Below are 26,487 nucleotides of genomic sequence, written 5' to 3'. Positions count from 1 at the left end.
AGGTCGTTGATATGTAAACAGTTCATAATGTTTTGGAAACGGCGGAAAGACATGACCCTTGATATTTCGGGACAATTGAAGAAACTGTCGCTGCTCCAGAACAGATACATTTGATGCCTTGGATTCGTGCTCATCAGCAGCAGTATGCCGAAATATGCGCGAAGTTCATCAATTGTCAGCTCTTTCCAGTGCTTGCGGTTTTTCTGCTTTGCAAACCGGTTTGTCTCTGTTACTAGTGTATGCATGACACTGTCGTCAAAATATAGAGCAAAAGCTTGACACGGCCTCGTCGGTGATTTTGATGAGAACTGTGGGTCCCAAATTTTCGGGTCGCGGACGGCGTGCTCCGGTTCGCTGCTACCCCAGACTCCAGGCTCCTCTTCGACTTCTTCAGCAGAAACTGCAGGCGCTTTCGGTCGTTTCTTTGTCTTTCTCGTGTAAGTAGCCTTGCGCTTTTTAGGTCTGCTTGTTGAAGCTGCTGCTCCATCGTCGCCGCTTTCGTCATCAGAGTCTGGCGGAGTGAGCTCTGGTACGAAGTCGACGTCTGTATCCCCATCTGAGTCACTCGACGTGGGGTCGTCCGGAAGGCTAAAATATAGCTCAAGCGCTTCTGCTGCCGTCAGAAATCGATTATCTGCATTTCAAGAACAAACAAAATATAAAAGTTTGAGTAACGTATTCCTCAACACATCGTCCCTGAAAATCGGAGAGTTAGTCCTAGCATAACTCATGCTGTTTTCTAAGGGTGGTCCTATTTATACAAGATTTTCAGGCTAAATATTGCTTGTATTCCTCAAAAAACGCGATTAATACAAGCTAGTGGGCTTTGTTTTGAAGCAGAGAAACGGAAATGCTCACCTGACATCTCGAATTATTTTTGTTTGGAGACACAACAAGAAAAAAATTCCTTCGCCTTCCCAAACGGAGACACAATTTTCCAAACAACGGACGCCTAGTACCACCTGTCGGAAAGCAGCAAAACTACTTTCAAAAGTAATTACAGTATTCGCAGATAGATGGCAGCACAGTAAAAAATGGGATGCATGCTTCCCAATGCCTTTGAAGAGCCCTTTTCGGCGGCGTAAAAAGTGGGATATATATGTCCCATTGCCCTATAAAGGGTTATGAGGGTCGCGGTGCGGCCACTCTCCTGGCACGTGTAGCCCCTGAGCGTGGAGGTATTATTGGTTTCCTGTAGCATGATTATATCTGATGGATTTTCTCGCGTAGATACGAACTGTTGCAGGAGTCCTTGCTTGCGCTTGTACCCTCTGCAGTTCCACTGCCATACTTCTAGTTGGTTTTTTCCTGCCATGTTGAGTTGTTACTGTTGTTGCTTGTACCTTGGGTTTTTTATCCGAATCTCTTGTCATTGTATAGCCTATCCCTGGCGGCATTAGTGGTTTTTTGCGTATTTTGATTTTTGACGTAGTTACGGAAGCTCTGGTCCTGCAGAGCTATCTTTTGTTGCGCTTGTTGCATCTAATTTTGCATCTGTTGCATTTGGTTTTGCACGCTAGTCATGAAATTCCTGATTTCATCATTAAAGCTTATCTTTTCTGTGTTTTGTTGCACTGGTCCCACGGCCTGCGGTGGTGGCGTTGGCATTCTGATTGGCGAGTACCCCGCTCATCTGAGCTCTTGCATTTCTTTAATTAGGTCATCTATCCTCTTTCTGAGTTGTCGAGTTTCTTCTCGGCTTAGCTCGAGTTTGCGTTTGAGACTTTTGTTTTCCTCACTTAGTTGCTTTTCGGCCGCTGTCTGCGTGTTGTTGTTAGTGTGTGGTCCCGAGTGCGGAGCAAAAAGTGTTTTGGGAGGGCCGGTCCCCCAGCTCACCTTAACGCCGCCACCGCCGCTCTTCTTTTGCTGTTTTTGCTGCTGCTGTTGGCCCATGCCGCCCAGGGGTGGATAGGATCCATCCCGGTTGGGCTCTGGCTCCGGCCCCGGCCGCGGCTCCAGCTCCATGACCCGCTCCGGTAGGCATTGAGGTTTTGTTGACCCTGGTCCTGGCCCTCGTCTCGGAACCACCTCGGTCTTCTTGCGCCGCCTCTGCTTCGGCTGCGGCTGCGCCTCTGCTGCTGTTGTCCCTGGGGACCTCCTCGCAGCTCGCTTGCCGTCTTTAGTCGTTGCTTGCAGTCCTGCTTGCCTGCAACGTGGTCACCCCCGCATATCAGGCATTTGGGCGTGCACTGGTGTTGTTCCGCTGGATTTTGGCAGCCACATTGCTTGCAGGCCTTGGCCTCCGGATTCGGGCAGACGTCCGACCAATGCCCCTGCTGGCAGCATTGGTAGCATACTTGACTCGTCGGGCGGTACGGGTAGCACCACATCTCTCCACCATAGCAGAGTACTTGCTTAGGGAGTATGGGGCCATCGAATGTGATGACCGCCGTGCTCGACCGTCCCAGCATCCTGGCTGCTAAGATCGTGACTCCTTGCGTTCGGACTCTAAGGTTCGCCTTGAGCTCTTCCGGCGAGGTCCCCGCGTCCACCCCGTGGATGTCCCCCCGCAACGTGCCCTCCGGCGCCGCCATGTGTGCGTTATTGCGTAGCTGCTGTTCCCGAACGTTAGCTGCGTGATGCGCCGTACACGTTGGGCCGCCTCTTCGTTGTCGGTGCTTACTATTATGATGTTGGAGCCATTGCGCAGCCTGATGATCAAGTCTTCCGCCTTGTATCCGGATCCGGTGGCCGCGACCACCGCTCGCGCAACCTGGTGTGTCTGCAAGCTCTTGACTGCGAGTCCCCTCGGCCTGAGCACTATCTTTAAATCGTCCTTAGGGAGCGGAGGCAGTCTCCTCCGGGGCACCCCCTCTCCTCCTCCTCGCTTCGGCGCAGCTGGCGCGCCGCCTGTGATCTTTGCGTCGCCTAGGGAATTTCTGTTCCCTAGAGCCGTTCCCGCCAAAACTTGGCTGCTTGATCATTTGCCGTCTCGCTGGCGCCTCTTCTGTCTCCTGGACATGGCGATCTCCCATTCCGGGTCCGCGTCGTTATTGCTTTCTGCCTGTGGTCTTCCTGTCATTGGGGTGCTGCCTTTCGGGGCTTGGGTGCCTACCGCGGGCCCGCTTCGATCTTGCACGAGGATGGGCTCGGTGGCGTCGTGAAAATCTTCCTCCATAGTTTCCTGGGTTTCCGCCATGAAACCTGTCGGTCTTCTCGTCGATGATTGCTCAAAGTTGGGGTTGGGTATTCGGGACTTCGCTCCGGGTCGTCTTCACCTCGGGCTGAGGTCGGGGAGCCCGCGGAGCCCCGCTCTCGTGCTAGGTCTCGTTAGGCCTACCGTCCGGCCGACCATGGGGGAAATTCAAAGTCTGATAAAATCCAAAATATTGGACCCACCGGTTTGAATTTGGGGTCCTCGTGGTCCTCTTTAGTTCCGGCATCGATCCCAGCCAAAATGTTGGTGGTCCAATAGGGTTTGACGGTTCAAAAAGTCCAAAAACTGCGGAGTGCATGTGACACGCGTCCGCTCGCCTCGGCTTCCATTAGACAGACTCTCGGCAGCGTGATGGTGATAACGATGACTGATCGCCGAGCAACTCTACTCATCGGTGTTTATATGGTACTGTGACCAATGTTGTCCACCGAGCCTGGCGGGCCAGCGAGGATTATGCCCGACGGGGAGTCGCATCTTTGTTACAGAATTACTCGACGAGGCGGCCATTAGTTCTACAAAAAAATCAGAACGATCAATTGAATAAGTAACCTAATTACGCTAATTAACTTTTAATTGTCTATTTGCGCCAGATATTTCTGTTTACGAACAGATATTGAGTTTGTACGGTTTATCAACATGGAATAAGTTCTATGGAAAACACCATTTCTGAGATAATAATTTTAAAAGTGTCCGTCGAAATGTATTGGTGTTCCAGTTACTTTAGTCTTCAATGCATAAAACAGCGGTTTCTCAAAAACGAACTAATCAATAATGGACTTATCGCAGCACTACATTTGAGGGGCTCCTGTGTCGTCAGTCAGTGACGCACCCAGCCTCCCCGAAAGCTCATTGTCATGCAAGTCTTCGTAGCCTTTGCAAACTCGCAACACCACCACCTCACGCTTCTCAATGCGGGACACCTTTCCCCTTATGTGGGCTGCATTTCGCTTTGGATCTCAATGGGCGTTCATCCCTTGCTTCATATAAAACGAATTACACTTCGTTGCTCGTGCGCTTTGGACGTGCGAGGCCCAACGGTGATCTTCTACTACTGACAGCAGCGCCGTGGCGCGGGGCTACCAGCAAATAAGGCCGGGCCGGTACAAGAAAGGTCCACTGCTGGGAATGAATATGCTGATTTCGCATTTACAGCCGTAACCTGTGTAAAAAGATAGGGGAAAATACTTTGTGATTCACCCTCGCAAATAAGGATTGTTCACGCTGGTGAAACAGGCGTGTTAATGTTCCTGTTGATTTCAGTGTTTCAAGTATACCGCGAGACTTTGCTTTGATATAGAGGATAAAAAGAATACAAGGAAATCTAACTTAACTGTGGTGATTGACTCTGGGCTGTCATGGTACAGCTTCAAAACCTTTTTCACCAAAGTTCCTGGCACACAAAATTTGCCATTATTGCAAGTCAGGTCTTCGGTGCCTTCCCACAAGCTGCAAACATGTTCATGATCAGATGTTCTCACTTCTGTGATGTGAAGCCTGGAAAGAGCATCTGCGTCAGGAAGCTTATCCCCAGGTCGATGGCTTACATCGAAAGTGAACTGTTGTATTTCACTGATCCAACGCGCCACTCTGCCCTTGGGCTGGGTTAATCCCAAGAGGTAGGTTAACGCTCGGTTGTCAGTGAAAAGCCGGAAATGACGACCCTCTATGTAGCTTCTGAAGTACCGGAGTGCCATCACAACAGCCAGAGCCTCTTTTTCTGTGGTCGTATAATGTTCTTGAGCTTTTGAGAACGTAGAAGAATAATAGCCAATCACCTTGAGCTGGCGTCCTTGCTGTTCCTTTGTGTCTCGTTGATATAGAACGGCCCCTGTACCATATTGCGAAGCGTAACTTAAGTACAGGGGCCGTTCTATATCAACGAGACACAAAGGAACAGCAAGGACGCCAGCCAGTGAAGCGTCCGTACACAGCTCGAAAGGCTTGTTGAAGTCAGGTAGCACAAGCACAGGATATAATGTACGAGTTAAAATACACTCATTTATTTACAGGTGTCCATCTTGATCACTTCTTTCTCTTCCTCCTGCTGTTCTTGTCTCTTCTGTCTTCTTCTTCTTCGCCGGAACATCACATCCTCCCGGACTTCGGTTTTCATCCCTCCTGGGATGATAGGGTATGACATTTCCCACAGTTGCTATTTCAGTTTTTCCTTCCGGCCCCAAATAGTGCAGCGATTTCAAGATTCCTTGTTGCTTGACGGTCTTTATCACTGTGTAGGGCCCAGAAAATTTCGACTTCGGTCCATCTAAACTCCTCCGGACTAAAACTGTATCTCCAGGCTCTATTACAGGCATCTTTGGGCTATGTCGCAGATCGAAGTGCCTCTTCATTGTTGATCTGTAGCGTGCAAGCTCCTCTTCCGTCTTGCGCCTTTCCTGCAGATCTACTTTCCCAACGATTCCAAGGTCGTAGTCGGCCGGTAGCCAAGTTGCTTCGCCTGATGCAGCAAAGTTAGGCGTGCATCCTAATCCCATGGTATGAGAATGATTGTGGTGCCTGACTGCTGCTTCCAAGGCACACTTCCATCCTCCATGGAAATCATGGTAAATTGCGATGAACGTTTTCAAATCCCGAATGAGCCTCTCAGCTAGGCCGTTTCCTTCTGGATGGTAGGGTGTGGCAAATCTCAGGGCAATTCCTCTATCACGGGCCCATTCTTGAAGCTTCTTACTGCGGAAAGCTGGCCCATTGTCAGAGACCACTACCTTGGTGTTCTTGAACATATTCCGCTCCAGTAACGTCAAAACAGAATTGGCGTCTTCCTTTCCTGGCTTTGCAGCTGCCATGCGTGTGCATTCATCTATTGCGACAAGGAATGCCTGAGTCTTACTGACTCCCTCTCCTCGCTTTTTTAGTTCGGCAAAATCTAGATGAATTACTTCAAATGGGACTTGGGAATGATTAGCGATGACCATTTGATTCCCTCTTGTACGATACTTGGCTTTGTTAATTTGGCACTGGTGACATGTTTGCACGTAGTTCTTGATATCTTCCTTCATATTTTTCCAGATGAATCGAATTTTTATCTTCCAATAAGTTTTCCAGAATCCATCATGCCCTCCTGACTCTGGGCTGTCATGGTACAGCTTCAAAACCTTTTTCACCAAAGTTCCTGGCACACAAAATTTGCCATTATTGCAAGTCAGGTCTTCGGTGCCTTCCCACAAGCTGCAAACATGTTCATGATCAGATGTTCTCACTTCTGTGATGTGAAGCCTGGAAAGAGCATCTGCGTCAGGAAGCTTATCCCCAGGTCGATGGCTTACATCGAAAGTGAACTGTTGTATTTCACTGATCCAACGCGCCACTCTGCCCTTGGGCTGGATTAATCCCAAGAGGTAGGTTAACGCTCGGTTGTCAGTGAAAAGCCGGAAATGACGACCCTCTATGTAGCTTCTGAAGTACCGGAGTGCCATCACAACAGCCAGAGCCTCTTTTTCTGTGGTCGTATAATGTTCTTGAGCTTTTGAGAACGTAGAAGAATAATAGCCAATCACCTTGAGCTGGCGTCCTTGCTGTTCCTTTGTGTCTCGTTGATATAGAACGGCCCCTGTACCATATTGTGAAGCGTCCGTACACAGCTCGAAAGGCTTGTTGAAGTCAGGTAGCACAAGCACAGGATCCGACGATATAGCTTCAACAAGGTACTCGTACGCTTTCTCGCACTCTTCACTCCAGATAAATGGCACATCCTTTTGCGTCAGCTTGGTGAGGCATCTTGTCTTTGCAGCGTAATCCTTAATGAACACACGAAAATGACCGGCGAGTCCGAGGAAAACACGGAGTGAGTGTAGGTCATATGGCTTGACGAGCTTCTTCATCCTTTGTATAGACTCCTCTTTGGTTGTTTTAGTCTTGCCGTCAAAAACTCTTCCTAGAAAGACAACATTTGTCTGAAAAAATTCACTCTTGTTCTTGTTAATCTTTAACTTTGACTTGCTGAGGGCTTCTAACACGCACGAGAGGTGTTTTTCATGTTCTTCTCTTGTACGTGAGTATATGATGATGTCGTCAATGTATACGTTACAAAACTTTCCCAGGAACTCATCAAGAATGCCATTCATCATTTTCTGAAACCAAGCTCCAGAATTCTTCCAACCGAATGGTAAGCGGTTGTACTCGTACACATCGAAAGGTGTTACAAAAGCAGTGTACTGCTTGTAATCTTCTTGTAGTGGCACCTGCCAGTATCCTTTACAGAGGTCGATCCGAGAGAAAACATTTGATCCACCAGTTTCATTGATGATCTCGTCTATTCGGGGCATGGGAAAAGGAAACAAATCAGTCTGGCCGTTGATCTGCCGGTAATCTGTGCAAAGGCGAAATGAGCCATCGTCTTTCGGTACTATGGTGACTGGTGACGCGAAAGTGGATGTTGATGGCCTTATAATACCGGCATTTAGCATTTGCTGCAGTTCGGCCTTTAGCCAGGTCTTTTTCTCGAGGGAAAGACTGTACGGCTTTTTACGCACTACTGTGACGTCACGAAGCTTAAACGGTACCTCGAAGACATCTGCTGCTGGCGGGTACGTCTCAACACAAATAAGTTCGGGAAAATTTGTCAGTATCTCATCAGCATTTCTAACTCTTCGATGGGAATTTTCAATTCCACGCAAGTTAGGCTTAAATGATCCCTTCGTCTCTCTCACTTCGTCTCTCCAAGAAATATTCATCTTCAATCGCTTCATATCAGGCCGAGATAAAAGAAACAGGAAATCAACACCCTGCATGACAAGGGCATCTACTTTTAGGTGATGTCCACCAAATTCAACCTCTACTTCTGTCCAGTGTTGCAACCTTCTAGTTTTTCCATCATAGCTTTGAACACTAACTATTCTTCCTTCATACACCTTGCTCGGTTGGATGATTTCCTGATTTACCAGGCTTACAGATGCTCCAGTATCAACCAGGGAGTCCAGACTTTTTCCATTTACCATCATTTTAACAAATAGGAGATTTGACTTCAGAAGGTATACATTTTCCATCGTGTCACATTGGTCGGACTCGGTATTAAAATATTCTACCGCTTCGCCATGTGCGTCAATGGTCAGTGGTAGAGTACTATGCCTTTTGATGGGACTGTGAATCAGAAAATCACTGGACACATACTTAAGGCAAGCAAGTAAGTCATCCGTGGAGGTTGGACGGTGTACACAAACCTCTCTTTGCGATTCGTTAGTCATGCCTTGAATTATCAGGGGAAGGATTGCAGAGTCCGGTAGATTAGGGTCGGCAATGTAGAGTAAACGTCTCTTCTCGAAAAAATAATCCATGACTGTCCCTTCTCTGTGTCTGAAAGCTAATGCGTCGTCCCATCTGTCAACCGGATTTCGCTCAAAAGCAGAAAGAAAACTATCTTTCCACTTCTGCCATGAATCACGGCATTGACTTGCGATTCGCATGTCCCACCATTTTCTGGCATTGCCAGATAAAAAACGACGCATGTTACACACTTTGTCGTCCAATGACGTCCAGTGGTTTTGCGCACATGCATATTCATAAAATCTGAGCCACAAGTTGGCGGCATTAGACACCCCATCGAAACTATCGGGCTTGAACTCTTCTTGATGTGGTTTCTGTGCTCTTAGTGAGTCGCTAACTGCTTCGAAAATCAGTCGCTGTTGCTCATACTGCGTGGTCTGCTGCTGAAACAGCGCTTGCAACAAGGCGTTATGCGTGTGCTCAGTCTCGTTCTTGGAATCTATCCTTGAATGTCCCGGAAACATAACCTCAAATTCAGACATAGAAGCATCGATTCTTACCACACCTTTCTCAACGAGGGCCGCTTCGTTCAGTTGACTCTTCTCGGCGATGATGTGAAGCAGTTCCGATGAAGTCGCTGATTCCTGAAGAAGCACTGGATCTTCGCCGTCAAGCTGGTAGGTCTTCACGGTCGTCTGCCCATCTGTTCTTCTTGCCAACGTCACTTCAAGCCACATGGTCGGCTGCGCCAAATATAATGTACGAGTTAAAATACACTCATTTATTTACAGGTGTCCATCTTGATCACTTCTTTCTCTTCCTCCTGCTGTTCTTGTCTCTTCTGTCTTCTTCTTCTTCGCCGGAACATCACAATGTTCCTGTTGATTTCAGTGTTTCAAGTATACCGCGAGACTTTGCTTTGATATAGAGGATAAAAAGAATACAAGGAAATCTAACTTGTGTAAGTCCACATTCGACATAGCCTGTGTTCCTTTTTCGCTAACCTGTACTCTGTGACCAAAGGTAAGGCGTGCAAACACGGACACAAGAAAACCAGAAAATCCAAACGCCGGCTCTCAACTGAAGGGCGCGCTGTGGCGGAAAAGAAAGTGGACACACCGCTTATTTGCAACTGTTCATATGCATGCACAGAAAGGTTTCCTGCTTACTTTCTCTTCTTTTGTGTCCGCGTCTGCACGCCTTACGTTCTGTCACGATGAATGGCTGTCAACTACACTGTAAAAATTTCTCCTCGTTTTACAGCAAATCTGCTCGTAATGTGTGACAGAACGCTATTCCGTAAATAAAGAATGGTCATTTTCGTAGAATGGACAGCCGTAAAAAAGAGACCGTAATACGAAATACGAGTGCTTTCGTATCTAAAACAGAAGAATCTGTACGCTGAATCTGTACTAAAACCATTAAAGTAGAGGTGCTTCTCGTATTCGGAAAACGAAACACACTGTATGCGGAATCTGTACTATTTCCGTTAAAGTACAGATCCTTCCCGTGTTTCGTGTTACAGAGCATATGCATTGTTTGAAGAATGTATCATCAGGGACAAAACTGCCCAGGACGCGCGAGCATCGACCAAATTTTATTGGTGTGCTATCTGCTGCGATCAGCCACGCTAACATCTGCGTTCGGAATGTGCATACGTGACCCACTGTTTCCAGTGGTCTTGAACGCAGAGATTCAATTTGGTCGACACTCGCACTTGCAGGGTCGTTTTGTTCACGATAGTACATATCTTTGAATGCAAACGTCATGAAGGCAGCTCATAGCCAAAGCAGCAGGTCACAATTGAGAATGTTGTTATGCCAACAGACTGACATAGCTGAAAAAAGCCATGTAACTTTTCACTTTGTGATATGAATGCATTGCGCAGCATATATACAAAAAAGCGCAAAATTTCAGTCCTCATGTTGTATAGATCATAGAAGCAACTTTATTTTCTTCAATCACTTGGCTTCCACTCTTTCCTGGTGAAAGTTTCTCTTGAACCCCAACACCTTGCAAGAATAAACTTGCTGCTGTTAGGAGAAATAAACAATATTCGTGAATTTCCATCCTAAAGGAAGTGGCAAAAAAGTATAATCGCAGAACACACCAAAGCAGTAACTTCTGTGTTAGAAAAACATGTATGTAGACCAGGATTGTTGGAACAAGGAATGTTGCTGTAGCCAACATTTCAACAAATGTGTTTGTAAACAGGGTGGCAAATTTTTTCCTTGGCAGCGTTTTTTGTGCATAGCTCGCTGGCCCTTACACTCATTGCGGGAGGAGAAGCTGGTGCACATAATTGGTCAAGAGAAGCCAAAGTGATAAAGAGATAAAGGCAGGAAGGGTGTGCTTAGCAGTGGTGATCGTTGTGCAGCGGGAAGAGGCACTGCTGCCAGTTTTTGCAAAAAGTAGGGATGGCCAAAACAGAAAACGATGTAAACATGTAAGACATCATTAATCAAGTTATCTTAGTCTTCCCAGAAGTCAAAATAGGAATTAAGATAGGCGTTTTGCACATTTGGAGAGAAGCAACGAGGAATTAGGGAAAATAAATTTTGTGTCAAGAATAATCTAGTTAAGACCTGCGTAAATGATAAATGAAGGCACATTATGAGTACACATTTTGTTGAAAGCCGATGAAAAATATAATACATATACCAAATATTAGAAGATAAAGACATCAAATTTGAACTGAGTATGACCATAAGACAGTAAAAAACAGCCTGTGAAAAAAAATGGGATGAGCAAAATATGATAACGAGGTGCAAGATTGCGAAAAATTGAGCGCTGTTTATATTTATGCTGCTTTTGACGGCTTCAAGTTTCTGTCTTCCTGTGGAACCTTTGTCTTACTTGTACAAGGAAATTGGTCATTTTGTAAACAAGTTTCAGTTCAAATGCTGTTCAAAGCTTTAGCGCTAATATAATGGAAGGAAATGCTATGAACTGTTACCCTGGGTGGGCATTCACTAAGCAATAATAGCCACAGGTGTAAGCTCAACATTTTGTGGTGTAAATAAACCTTAGCTCCTGGCAAACCATTAGCTGGTCATTTTTTCAACACTGATGCCTACACATTACATATGTTGGCAGTAGTGTTAACAAACTACGTTATACTTGTTGCCACAATCAACGTGAAGTTTGGTAACAATGAGTGAAAGAAACAGCGTTCCGCATTACTGAATAAAGGCATCAGCAAAAGTTCTTAAAATTATTGTACCTCCCCACCCTGACATACAATTATACATCACATTGACTCTTACGGTGTCGATCATGCTTTTATAACACTAGGCATCAATGAGGAGAATTAGGGTATCAGAGGGCACAATTCTTTTTCTTATAACATCAAACTCGCTTAACATTAAGGCTACATTCCAAGTGACAAAGGAACAGCCGGTTTCTGAGGTGGCGACCAATGCATACGAAAGCTCATGACATTTTGTGCCGCAGAACGTTGCCGATAAGGTGTTAAGTGCACATGTGCACTCTTTCATGCAAAATGACAAACCTGCAGTCAAAGCTTGTGCAGACATGCCAACCTTAGAGTTTGAAAAACGTCAAATGGGAAGGCAAGACTGCTAAATTTGTTGAAGATTACTAAAAAGTATTTGATTATTCATTATGTTTACGGTTCGTTAAAGTTTCGCATTAAAGATTCTACAGGTGCTGCAAGCAGTCACCCTGCTTTTACAGTCGTAGCGACAATTATCTTTCGCGCAGACAAGGAGAAATGCTTTTGAAGTTTATGCAAGAGAATGTCCTACAAAACACCCCACTTCAGATTCTAATCAGGTAGAGGAGGAGGAGGAAAATATTATTTTCTTGTGGAGGATGCATACTCCAGAGTCGAAGAAGCTATTGTACCCTAAGCATTGCTGTTGCCAATGCATCTTCACTAGCAGTTACAATTGGTTTTCCACAAGCTGTAGGTAGTGCAAGCTGCTGTCACTTTACCGGCAGGGCAAGTTAAAACTGTCTTATGAATTTATTTGATATAACACAATTGGAATGCAATTTTCTGCAAATAAGTGAAGCGCTATATGCCATCCCATACAATGAAACACCTTTGAAGAACGTGAATTGCCACCTTGGCCGTGACAAGGTGTAGAGTGTGTTCTTTGTAAACTAGTGCACCTGTATAGCCTAAAGCTGTGAAGACTGCATTTAGTATGGGTTCTTAAGGTTTATAATTTAAACTGCACACTATAAAAATCTCCATGCAGTCTTGAAAAATGCAAAAAACCCCGTTGTGTTGTTAATTGGTAATGACACGTAGGGCCATAGCATTTACACTATGATCTTCATTCCCAAACAATCAAAGCGAATGGGACCACCCTAAGTGTTATATGTCTTCTGTCTCACATTTTCTGTCAAAAACTGTTTGTCTGGTATGCTGCAGTTGGCAGGCAAACTGATTGCTGGTGCAATATAATGTATTTAGTACTGTGATCTCAGTTTTTCCCGTGCTGTTGAAGCTTCATCAGGTCTTACAGTAAAAAAAGAGGAATAAGTACAACATGTACGCAACCCTCATTACGCGTTTAGTAGTCTGAATTATAAAGGGTCACAAATTTAGATAGGAAGCGAGAGTTTATTCTTCTGGAGGAATGGCATCGTGTGAATTATTCTTGCATTTGGTGCTATATCTATTTTTATTTGTTTCAGATGGAATGCGTATGCATTGTCAGTGATATCGCTTGACATATTTTAGATTGATTGTTTTCCCAATTTAGGCTAATTCCTATTCGCAAATAATCTTGTCGATGATACCAAGAACTTACTTAGCAGGAGTATATCTTTAAAATTTGCAAGATACGAGGCTCTTGAATGCATATCTAAGCCGGGGTGCATGCCGTCGTCTAATGCTATAGGCAAGTTTCAGGAAATCATCTACAAGGTTTCATGTGATGAACGCAAATTCGCTTGTACGGAAGAAAGAGGGAACTTAAACAGGTGAACTATGCAGCATAAGAATGAAGTCAGCTAAAAGCAAGCATCAAGAAGTACTGTATCAGGAAGCACTGGCTCTCGACACACATAGACTATCAAACAAGAATTCCTGGGAAGATTTAAAAGTATGGCAGTGGAATGAAAACTGTCTTCTAATCTATATCTTAGCTCCTTGATTATTTATTTTACTACCAATAACTTCACCACAAACGTTCATTATCATTACCCTATCTACGCCAATTTATCCTGTCCAATGTTCAAACCTTCATAAGCTGTTTTTTCACTGCTAATACTCCCCGGGAAATGGGTTTCCATATGAAGACCATACCATCTAATTATTTCCCGTTTTTGATAAATGATCAGGGAAGAATTACACTTAAACTGCATTGAGCCTGAACAAGTTCAAAGTTTGAAGCTGTGGAATAGTTTTCTCTTTTCCATCTTTGACCCACCTGGTTAGCTAAGTAGGTAGAAAAGTTGCAGGAGAAAGGTGGTGCCACCCAATTAGACTTATGCCCCAGAAGACCGTTTCACAATCACTGGAGGAACTGCTTTTGGTCTTGGCTTCTGCAGTCAACTGCTGTGGCCTCGTCATATTTCTTGGTGGCCATGGCCATGTCTAAGGAAGCTTGTCGGCACAGGTTGCATAAAAAAGGATAATTTTCTTAGCTAAACCTTTTTCTGAACAGAACCCATTTAAGTTGTATTCCTAGCTTTGCGACACAAAACTGCCGTGTGACCAGCTACTCAACGCACTTTACTTGGATTCCCTGGCTTCTTTCTTGGAAAGACTATTATGTAGCACACAATGAACAGCAGAAAGCTGTATCAGGAGGCTTTCATGTTGCTCTAAAATGTTCTCATTGACACATTTGATCTAAATATTTGAGAAGTTTAATGGCTAAATAGGAGTAGTTATATAATTAAACAGAATGCAAAAAAATAATCTGAGTGCATCCAAGTGCCGGCAAACAACATTACCTTGTTCTCTCTAGTTACATGACATTTAAATATTTCTAAATATTGGTGCATGATAGTTGGGACGCCCTGTAGATCAAAAACAATATTAAAATTTTCATAATCATGTCGTGCGTGTTACTGGTGGCTATGGCTGCTTCAAAATGATCCTTTCAGTAAGGTGTGATAGGTTTTGAAGTCAAATGTTTTCTAGCAAGGGCAAGCAACCAAGAAAATCAAGCAAAATGTCAAGTTGTATTCACTCTTCCGATGTTTAAGAAGCGGTAGAAAAATGAAGCAGGACACAACAGCTAAAGAACAGTGCAAAATTCGAGAATCTCAAATGAAGAAGAAAACAATTTTTGGAAATGCAGCAGAAAGCCGCCAGCTCATGTGGAGTACGCCCTTGCTATGTACTCCAAGTGAAGAAGTTGCTACCACATTGCTTGGGCACCATATGAAAGTAACAATAAACAACTTTCTGCAGAATATTAACACCACTAAATGAGTTGGGCTTTGAATATTCTCGATTTGAAATCCTCAGCAACTTGTTCTGGCGTTTAATGTGTTGAGCTCATTCTGTACTCTCAAAAGTTGGCTCTCTGATGGCAAGCTCGCAGCCACAATTTTTCTAAACGCAACATCAGCTTAAGTCTCAAGATAGGCCTGGCTGGCAGATGAAGTGGATTATTCATTGCAAACATCATGAACACTTTTACATGTTAACCAGCGGGGTCACTCACGCAGCAATGAAATTATGTGATGCAGACACATGATATATTGAAGCTAGTTTCGTGAAGTGTTTCACCCTTCTCCAGTTGTGAAAGCTGTCTCCACTACACAGATTACCGACAATAAAAAATAACTTCAACATGCTAACAATACATTTTCCATTTGCAAGAAACCAGCGGTCTTTTTGGCTCCTAGCTTGGCTCGTTCAAATCTACTATGCCACAGTACTTGCTTTGCCCAGCACCAGCCACATTAATATGCAATGTTTAGCATTTATGCATTGCTTGAGATGCAATGTTTTTAAATGCAGTACAACAGGCAGGTATTTTAAGGGGAGAAATGCCACAGACCCGTGCAGATAAAGTGCTGCTGCAAAGTCGTGGAGCGCTAACTTCTGGGAGAAGGTTGGCTTCAGTTGAGGGCGTTTGCTGTGTTATTCTCTCCCTGTAGTAAAGATCACGGGTGTGGACCCTTTTATACTGGCTTTCCTCTCTGGTCGGAACCTTACCAACAGCCCACACCTTCCTTTTTTGAACCTGCAACATGTGCAGAGAAAGTCACATCATTCTGCTTTGAGGCCATGGCTTTATTTTTCTAAGCGAACCACCTACAGATTCTATCAAATCATTGAAAAAACACAGTTGGCACATTTTTGCTACAGTATATAGACAAGCTAGTTGCTAGACGTGTGAGGCATGTTACCAGCTTTGACAGAATGCGACAATCGACAATACACTGGAAAGCTACACTACAATTTAAACTTAAGTAAAACTGTATAAGCATACAGTATGGTTAGTGTACCAGCCCTGTGTCAAGTAAAAGTTAATTTTCAATTGTTTGTGGTGTATTCCTACTTATGCTGAGCCATCAAACTGCATGATCAATGCTCCAAGTGCACACATTCTTGGCTTTTGGTTACCTATGTGATTCGTTTTCTACTTACACATGAAGTAATGACACTGCAATATGAAAAATGATTAGAAAAGAAATGCCGTGATAATCTTTCACATTTTCTGAGGACAGGAGCAACGACCAATAGCACGTGGCTGAAGCTATATAAATTTTCAGTTTTCAAACACCCTAATTGTTTAGTTAGTAATGAAGAGGTACGCTGTGCACCTCTGAACGGCCAATGCAATCTTTGTACTTGAGACTGCACTGAGACTGCTGCCTTGTACTGTTCAGCAGTTCGGCTTTGGTTCTATGCTATACAGAATGTTTTATGTACTAGTAGCTTACTTTGCAATAAAATTGGACTTGGAGCACTGGTCATATGCGCATAAATATAGCAACTGAAAATATAACAAAAGAGGAGCATTACGGGTCTCTTAGAAAAAGAACATATATATTACGATTATAATGTCATGTGATGCCACAATGAAACAGAAAACAACGTATAGAAGTTGATGGCGCTTCCATGCCACGAAGGTTATTGGACAGGCAGTGCTTCAGAAGTGCCCGCGACACAGTCAAACAAGGCGAAGCCGTGTTTCTTAGTTTATGTTGGAACACAGCTACACAAGCAGGAGTGATTCCGTGTATTGCTTCCGAGTGGTTTAGCTCGCCGCAGTTTGAAGTGCCAGAAAATATATAGAGAAAACTGCATTATAGTTTTGTGCGAACAAGAATATATTGGGAAGTGCATTCAGAGACCAGAAACTATCGAAAAAAATCTTCCATATATTCATGCAAATTGTTATGCTGCATGACGTGTTTCAAATGATAAATTTTCATGATGCACCACTGTGCAGGGCTTTACAGACAAAGTCAAATAAATTTAGTGCAGATATCACACTATCATGGCACGAAATAATGGTAATCTCTAATAATATAAAAGGTGTTGCCTAAATGTAACGACAGAATTTGACATTATTCAATCAGAGGCCTGAAAATTTTAGCATGTGGTGGCACCACTTGGCTAAACAATAGCGATGTAATGTCTGTCCATACAAAGATTACCCACACATTCCTGCCATTGTTCAAAAGAAATCAATTTTCCCACAAGATTACAACTAAAGCACAAATTGTTTACAGTTATTCTCATTAACTTCCGTGTATTATTCAAATTAACCTCATTTGAACTTCAGTGTATACGACCTCTGTTGATGCCAGCCTCTTACAATGCTAAAGCTTGCTGTATGATTTACAGAGAAATTATCGTCGTATGACTTAACTCCAAAGCTATTCAGGACTGCAGCAGTGTAGAACACGATTAGAAAGGCCCCATTTCATGCGTAACAGCTTAATTGAATTGCTAGCACAACTTATCAAGTGCAAATTAAAATTACTTTTCTCTGTTCAGCATTTTTGCCTGCGGGACCACAATCGAATGACATCGAATACACACACACACACACACACACACACATACACACACACACACATATATATATTGTGGGGATGCGCGACCCTCGCGCCTCCCCTGATAGCTTGTTTTCCCGCATAGCCCCGTCTCCGTGCGGCGTCGCCGCGCGGGCCGCGGCGTTGGAGTGGTACAATCGTGGTGCGAGAGATGGCGCGAGCGTCGCGCCGCTGCGCGGTTGCTTGGGTGCGGGAAAGACGAGGCGCTCTCTCTTGGGTTCCGGACAGCGAGCGGAACGGTTGTGCCGCACGTGCAGCGCGGCTCTTTCCCGGCGGGCCGGCGCGCCGCGGGGACGTCTCCCGCGAGCGCGCGGCCACCCAGGCTTATGCGAGACCGCCTCGCGTGGCCGCCTTCGAACGCGCCACGATTCGCGTGACTATACACGCGAACGACCAGGCGTTGGGATCCAGCATGGGGCGAACATATTCGCTCGCTTCCGGTCGCGGTGAGTCGGACTTCTAGATTTGTCGCGCGCCCATCGGCATGTTTTGTGGATAGCAACTCGGCTAGCAGGCATTGATGTATGAAAGGTGCAATAAATGCCCTTGTGATTGTTTGCACTACTGTGTTGTCGTTCCTTTGTCCCAAGAGTACGGGAGGAGAGATCCCGCTCAGACCCTACATCTGGCTGCCCAACGTGGGACTCTTGGGGCATCGGACGATAGTTTAAACAGTGTTGCTTCGTTCGAGACCTTTGTTTGAACCGAAGCGTAGGCCTAGCGTGAATTTTGATCGCTAGCGTCGGCGGCATGCTTTCTTGAGCGAGGTGACGGTGGCTGTAGCGTGTTTGAAGATGTCAACATGCTAAGCCTTTTCGCAAGTGTTTTATGCGAAGCATATTACGAGAGCTCAACCCAGCTCCTCAGGCGCGGCGGTGTCGCCTTGAAACCACGTGACACCGTGACGTCACGACAGAGGAGAAGTGGCTTTGGCTCAACTCTTGCAAGACGGGCTGGGTGGGAATCGAACCAGGGTCTCCGGAGTGTGAGACGGAGACGCTACCACAGAGCCGCGAGTACGATGCTTCAAAGCGGTACAAAAGCGCCTCTAGTGAATGCGGTGTTGCCTTCGAAACGAGCTGTTTCTAAGGCGTGCGTCTCTTGCTCAGGCGCACATTTCGTTGCCGCGCCGAACGCTGCTTTGCTCGACGCTCACCGCGTCCAATGCGGGGCGCGTAGTCGCTGCCCTGTAGCCCATTGTCTTACACCCCTTGGCGGGTCGACGGGAACGCTGTCGCGTTCCACTCTTGAAGGCGAAGCAGGGTAACGCATGAGTTGTTTCTTCGTCTAGCCGAACCAAATATAGCCAAGCAACAGCAGTTCACCAGGCTAAACAGTGGTTCAACAACTAAAATAAAGGCTAGTATGCTTCGCATCCTGGGCTTAACCTTACCTAAGCCACAGCCATTTTTTCTTTAATGACGTTCGTCGGGACGAGAGCCACGTGGTCTGCATCCTGGGAGAGCGAGGCTGAGCGCCCGCGGAGCAGTGGCAAGCCTGAAGCGAGTGAGTACGGAAGCCTCGTGGGTGGTCCGAATTTCTTATGTAAATAGCTTCTCCTATCTCTTTGACTCTGATGAAGTCGCGGCTCAGTGAGCCGGGTGGCCGCGGGCCACGGGTGCCACTACGGGCTGACTGGTATTGCGGCCTGGCACCGGGCGCTCCGACACCGTCTGGGACGGTGGGCGCCGTCAACTCGGATGCTGTGTGCACCGAGCGGAGTAGGACCACCTCACAGAGCTGACGGCTCCTCGCGGCTGCCTGTTTTGCGCCCATTTTGGGTGTTGTTTTTGGATGCCGGTTGTTGTCAGAGTAGCGACGCTTTAGGCCTAAGGCTTTACGAAGCTGCCTGTCGCACGTGGAGGGACACAACCGGGTGGACCGTGGCGTTGAGGCGTTGCAATTTGCTTCCCTCATTCTATTTAGCCTCGCACGAATTGAAATTGCTCGTTCGACTCAAGAAAGCGAGCTTCGTTCACGTGAACTTAGCATCTGAGTAGCTGCCCGATCTTTGCTAGCCGAGTTGAACATCGTACCACGTGGGCGATGCGCATGCAGAATTCCTCTCCCTTGCACTACTTTAGTGTTCGCCGAGTGTGTTGAGTTTACGCAGTGTGATTGGAGTCACCCCTGGTTTGCCGTCACCTGCACATCGTCTGCGCTGCTGCCCCGGACTACGATCGAGCCACCCCGGGCGATGGTGATGCTGTGGCCAGTTCGGCGCGGCGACTTCGGCGGCCTCCTGTATCCAGCTCACAACCCTCGGCGGCGGACAAAAGAGCCGGCGGTCACCGACAGCTACGGCGGCTCTTCCCAGCAGGGCGCGTCGGCGCGAGCGACGCTTGCTCGTACCGACTAGTCGTCGTCTCCGGAGTCCTGGCCTGGGATCGTGCCGTCGAGGCTGCAAAGCCGCTGCTGTGACCGGCGGACGCCAGCGGTGCACCCAAGGACAATGTCGGCTCGCATGCTATGGACAGCGTGTGGACATTTCTTCGGCGCGGCCACTGTTACATGTACTACCTTGTCGCGAAGCGCGCGTTGATGTTAGACCGTGTGACATGTTTCGCCGGAATAAGAAGTGATTTAAGGTTGGGGGGTTGTGGGGATGCGCGACCCTCGCGCCTCCCCTGATAGCTTGTTTTCCCGCATAGCCCCGTCTCCGTGCGGCGTCGCCGCGCGGGCCGCGGCGTTGGAGTGGTACAATCGTGGTGCGAGAGATGGCGCGAGCGTCGCGCCGCTGCGCGGTTGCTTGGGTGCGGGAAAGACGAGGCGCTCTCTCTTGGGTTCCGGACAGCGAGCGGAACGGTTGTGCCGCACGTGCAGCGCGGCTCTTTCCCGGCGGGCCGGCGCGCCGCGGGGACGTCTCCCGCGAGCGCGCGGCCACCCAGGCTTATGCGAGACCGCCTCGCGTGGCCGCCTTCGAACGCGCCACGATTCGCGTGACTATACACGCGAACGACCAGGCGTTGGGATCCAGCATGGGGCGAACATATTCGCTCGCTTCCGGTCGCGGTGAGTCGGACTTCTAGATTTGTCGCGCGCCCATCGGCATGTTTTGTGGATAGCAACTCGGCTAGCAGGCATTGATGTATGAAAGGTGCAATAAATGCCCTTGTGATTGTTTGCACTACTGTGTTGTCGTTCCTTTGTCCCAAGAGTGCGGGAGGAGAGATCCCGCTCAGACCCTACAATATATATATATATATATATATATATTCAGATAACGTCATTCGGCCTATATATTAACCCCTTCCGCATACCGCCACAGCTACACTTTGACCGATGTGTTGCATTAATGCAGGGGTGCTTGTCCACTAGCACTTCAATGTCACTAACAGTGATTACCTATGCAGCTAAGTAGATGGTAATTATGCAAGTAGCAAAAAGCTGAAAGAAAAAAACCACTTAATTTGAGAGCAACAACACTGCAATAACTTTACAGAGATGGACCCATTGCAGGCATCAGACCTCTGCTCAGCTCTAGCAGGACAAAAGCAACTAGTTTTTCAATAAAAGAAAATGATTAATTAGTAATGATAAGTTACCTAGTTCCTGATAAGTAACAATACAATCTGATTTCCATGAATATATACTCTCTGCTTTAGTAACACAACTGGATTATTCTTAAAATACAGTCTATAATGATTGCATTCGCTTCTCTTGCAGGTCCACATTTTTCTGCAACTGATACATTTACAGCTTGCTTATTGAGACGAATGCCTTGACTGCCCCGACATCATTCGGAGCAAAACGTCTTGCTGCACCACAAGCACTTGTACCAAGGAAACACAGCATAGCAGCCAGAGCGCAGAATTTTTTTTGTCGCTACAATAAAAACATGCATGCAAGCAAGAAAGTTACGATCACACGTAGTGAACTACTGGTATTATTTTGAACATTCAGTTCCGTATTCAAACAGAAGTTTTTGCCGTATCGGATAAAGTGTGCTCTCAAGCTGCTACAAGCGTCAATAGAAGTGGGCAACTGAATGTAGTTTTATTCTACACTTTCAACGCAATTGAGGAAAACGGTATGCGTATCACACCGAAAATTGCGACCGCCATCGAGCCGATTGCGCTACCATTGAAATCGAGTTGAAAAGACAGGTGATCCTTTTCCTCATTCGTGCATCATTTTCGCCCGGAAGACGCTGCTCACTGACCTTTTGAAACAATAGTTCTGTTCGCGACGCCAGCTTACCACGCATTATTTTAACACGAAAGTTAAGCAAACACAATATAATTAAAATGGACTTACCTCATCAGCAAATTACGAGCGTGCGTAGACTGTTGAACATCTATTGAGAGCAGGCTACCGGGTGTCCAAGTACATACGTACACACGAACACAGGGCAACTTCTTCGATGACACAGCGTGCAGAGTTTTGTAGACGAAGTGAAAGACATTCAAAGCGAAAAATTCAGAACTTTGCCAATTCGAACATGCCGAGATTCAAGCAGCCGAATAATGCATCGCTTCTGTTCTTCACTCCCGATGCGTCAATCTATCTTCCGTACGGCCTTGCTCCACTAACTTGAATATAAATCAAACCAGACTGTAATCTAACCATTTTTACAACATGAAAGGGTAAAAGCCGGCTGAATACACATGTGCAGCTTTGTCTACCACTCCTTAGATCGGAAGCGAAGCGCACGCTGCCCCCTTGGTCCGCACTCTGTGCCTGGGGCCACTGCCCCCTGGGGCAGCGGCTCCAGGGGGCAGCTCTGTGTCTGGCGCACGCTGCCCCTTGGGGCCGCACTCTAGAGCACTTGTGCTCTAGTTGCTGGAACAGTAAAATAATTGTTTGACAAATAACTGAATATTGCAAGAGAAGAACGCTTTCTCTCCCACAAGGTAGTGCATTTTATACAAAGAGATACAGAATACAAGAAGAAGAAAGGCAGGGAGGTTAGCACACCTCAGTGTTGCAATGAAGTACGAAGTAGTGTACTGCGATGAGTCAATAACCTCAAGTATAGCGCTAATTTGGGCTGGTTGGTGCATGTAATGAACGGGTAAATAATGAGTTTTGTCATAAGATTTACATATGAATAAAGCACATGGAAGAAATGGTATTAGACGCTGGCTCAAAAAGAAATAAAGCTCGAATCGTTAGGCCTACTCGGCACTGGTCGTTCTTTTTTTCCTTCTTTTCTTTTTGACAGTACACACAGTACTGGCACGGCACTAGGTCCTTCATCTTCAGCCAGCTTCCCGTAGTTTGCACATGTGTCGGTTCGTGCATGCTCGCGGTCTTTAATCTGCCATACGAGAACGTGCGCGTACACCAGTGTTGTTTCAAGATGAAGCGCCAAATGTTTGCTAGAACATCTTACCGCAAGAATTGACAACGCATGAACAGTGAAGATTATGCGTAATCGTTGTGTGTCAATGAATACACAGTTTAGAATAAATAAAAAAAAACAAGAACAGCGCGACACAGCACGAGCGAGTAAATATGAGCACGTGACAGAGCGCTGACCAGCAACCAAATGCTTTATTTTCAGAAGCAGCATATAAATACATCATTGAAGGCAACATGAAGGTTATAAATATGCTGCTGCTGCAAATAAAGCGTTTGGTTGCTAGTCAGCCCTCTGTACTGCGCTCTTTACTCGCTCGTCCAGCGTAGCACTTTTATGTCGCACCAACCAGCCTCTTTGAACACACTGCTAATGAATAGACAGTGACTTTCAGATATGAGATATTTCGAAAATATCGTGATAATTAATTAAACCAACTAGAACATAGTTCAGCAAAGCCCTTTTACGATTGAGTTAATTGCTTCCCGCATTCGAAAATTTTATCTGGCCACTGTACTTACATCTATAGGCCGCCACTTCCCACCGGGGCCATTTGTTGCTAAATGTAAACGCAGTTACGGTAATTGTATCGCGCCCTGCGTTTCAGTACTGATTTATAGTGTGCACAACTTTTGGCGCAGAGCACCAATGTTATTCCCAGTGCACCAGCACCTCAGTGCCGCAAGTTTGTTTATATTGCGAGTTATGGCCACGGCTATTCGTTCACTTAAACATACATACTGTACAAACTGCAAATCACTTAATTTGAGAACACTGTAAACACACGCATATATTTGCGCATAGATCAGCGTTATACAAGGCCCGTATGGGCGGCAAACTGCAACCGGAACGGAGGATGCGTATAAATATTAATACCATCTGTTATTGCAGCTTTAGGTAGTAGGCTGGCTCTCACATTTTGTACGTATTTTCATAATGTGTACAGCTCGCGTGTTCAATAAAATATTGCTCGATTAAAGGGACACTAAAGTGAAAAATGATTTCTTCTGCATCAGTAAATTACCGTTCTACAACACCAAAAACACCACTCTTACAAGGATAAGACGTTTGGGAAGCCAGAAATAGCGCAAGAACGAAATACGGGTGGCGACGCCTACTTGAGTTCCCGCACCTGGGGGCTGTGACGTCATGGATTTTGATGGCATCTTCTATTGCCTACTAATTATATATAGCGGTACAGATTGACTACATTGTGTTCTAAAGGAATGAAATAATAAACATGGCAAGTTTCGGGAACCTTTATTCAGCCAACGCGGCCCAAATGCGAAAACATACTTTGGAATCCCTGACGTCACGCTGACGTACCGGCGTTGGGATTTCGGCGCGGAATTCAAATACTCATCTCATCTCATCATTTTCTCATCTAATAATCAAACTATTTTTTCGTAATGTCTGCCTGCAGGGTTCTCCAACAATGCTCCACTAGTCTAAACTGATTTGTTGTTTCCCTTTAGTGTCCCTTTAAACTTTGTGAGTACAATCACTCATTCCGACAGCGTGTATAGTTTTCCTCGTAAAAGTACAGATGTTCACATAACAAAAATACGGAATTCTCTCTATTTCATGCAAAACAGCGTAGCCACCGTATTATTACAGTGAAATGTCCGCAAAATTTGACACAGTGAGCACCTTGCTTATATTCACGGAATATTTGCGGTATTTTTTAAATACGGCATACTTTCCGCAATTTTACCTGCACTTCCTCCGTAGAATGACGGAAATCCTCCGCATAGTGATGGAATTATTTACAATGCAGTATAACTTCATTTTATTCTGTTCTCTGTTAGACGCTACGGAGTACAGCGCGTCTAGCCATGATGTTCCATAGGCGAGCCTTCGTCGCCAGAACTATTAAATTTAGAAGAATTCAAGCTGTTCTTAAACTGAAAGGTAGGTGAAGGAGGTGTCGCCCTCAGAGGTGATGCCAGCTATACCTTCTCTTCTAGTAATGCCAGCAAAAAAAAGAAGAAATAAAAATTTGTGCAGTAGGAAATAAAACATCTAAACCTGTAATATTCCGAGTAAAGTACCTACAGATGAAGGACGAAGTGACTAAGGGAAGCAGCGGCACTACGCTTTACCCACTGTCTGTTGTCACTGTATATCACTTCGTATTGTAAATGACTAAATTTCATTGTTTTGTGCGAATGTTTGAATTCCTTTATGCATCGAGATCTTTTTACGGATTGTGTCTTGTCATAAACTGCACCATATGCCGCCCTCATTTTATGCCTCTTCGTAGCACTGTGGTGTCTTTCTAAATCAACTAAAATAAAAATTGAACGTGCGATAGCTTTTTCCTTTTTTAGTACTCCTTAGTTGAAACGTGGATTATTCTGCTGCTGGTTTGTCAAGATTTCGGTTCTTAAAAAGATATTTAAATGCTTTCTTTATGCATGCTTCGTAGAAACTACAAATCCATACGTTGCCTAAAATAGAAGGTACAAAATAAAACCTGGCGGGGATTCAAAACCCCATCACGTACACGTTGCTCCAAATCGCGCACCCAGCCTCAAGTACTTACCCCCTCTTTTCCGGCCATCGCCAAGGCAGTCAACACAGTCCAGTCCACTCAGTGTAAGGTACCACAGCGTGCAAAATCCCTATATATAGGTGCGCTATCACAGATATTACGCAAGCTTCACGAGTAAAGCGACAGAGGTGAGCTTATCGAACAATGTTATCCGCAGGGTTCCGAACGCCTTTGACGCGACTGCCGCCTCGCCCACCGCACGAGGTTTTAGAGTCTAGACGATGACGGGGAAGCACGTGATGTTTATTCAAGTGGCGAGTGAACGCGCAGGTAAACGTGACTCATTTCGCCGCCTTATAGAAACACTACAACGATGTATGTTTTCCGACAAATGAATTCGGACATCTATAAGCGATAACGATTGTATCGTGCGTCAGTTTGCCGGCACCGATATCACCACTACCTTTGCCTGTATGGAGCCTGCCTCCCGAGATTCACGACAAGTCACGAAGCGGAAGCGCACGATGCCTGCCTGCATGTGAGCGTCGTCGTCTGCTATTGGAGGTCGCAATGTGTTGGATCCGGCGGAAGGGCCCTCGAACCAGATGGGCCAAGCGCATACTCCGGAACCCAGCGACCTGCCACCATCTTCCCCAGCGGCCAAAACGCGCTCGCGTGCATGTAGCGTATGTGTGTTACGGGGTGTTACGTGTGGAAGAATGTCTGTGCCCGCAATATCAAAGTACAGAACAACATCGGGGAGTCACTGCGTCAAATATGGATGTGCGAATAACTAGCTAAAACGAAGCAGGTGGGAGAGCACCGTTTGCGACGAACACGATGTAGGTGGGGAGCTGTGTCGCTGTGGCACATTCAGCCAGCACCACTTTCCGTCAGCCACAACAAACGCCTAGCTTCGGCACAGATGCATTAGTGAGGTGCACACGAAGAATTACGTGCCAAGCATGGATGCTCGAGTATGTATTTCTTTTTTTAACAGCTCGGCGTGACAGGCTCGCTGCCGCGCTACGTTTGCGAGGACACTGGCACCCAGTAACTGCAGTATGGGCTTATGGAGGGGTGCTCGGACCATTTCATCAGCAAACGGCCTACTGAGCAGAATCATGTGCAAATGCTTCGTCTTGGCTACGCTACCTTTACAAAATTTTTATAGAAAGTCTATAGACAGTCTACAGACATTTGTCTTTGAAGTCTATAGACTGTCTATAGACATTTCTTTAGACTAGTCTATAGACAGCCTATGGACTTATGGTCATAGACTAGGCTATAAAAGCTGAGTCAATAGACTGT

General features: G+C 45.8%; 1 protein-coding gene across 2 annotated transcripts in view; it reads right to left on the bottom strand.

The window, feature by feature from the left end:
- The window catches only part of LOC135910722 (3-alpha-hydroxysteroid sulfotransferase-like), a 35,487-nt gene extending 10,223 nt beyond the window's left edge, over window positions 1-25,264 (bottom strand). Inside the window, exon 1 of one of the 2 annotated variants that reach the window (XM_070533037.1) lies at window positions 25,228-25,264. In XM_070533037.1, coding sequence (XP_070389138.1) covers window positions 25,228-25,245 — 18 coding nt within the window. In that variant the 5' untranslated portion in view covers window positions 25,246-25,264. Of the gene's footprint in view, window positions 1-858; window positions 1,084-25,227 lie in introns of those variants that run through there. The other variant, XM_065442762.1, reaches the window with a different exon arrangement.
- Window positions 25,265-26,487: the final 1,223 nt, after the last annotated feature.

The sequence above is a fragment of the Dermacentor albipictus genome, chromosome 2 (assembly GCF_038994185.2).
Source record: "Dermacentor albipictus isolate Rhodes 1998 colony chromosome 2, USDA_Dalb.pri_finalv2, whole genome shotgun sequence".
Classification (NCBI taxonomy): Eukaryota; Metazoa; Arthropoda; class Arachnida; order Ixodida; family Ixodidae; genus Dermacentor; species Dermacentor albipictus.
This window is presented reverse-complemented; position numbering and strand designations above follow the sequence as displayed.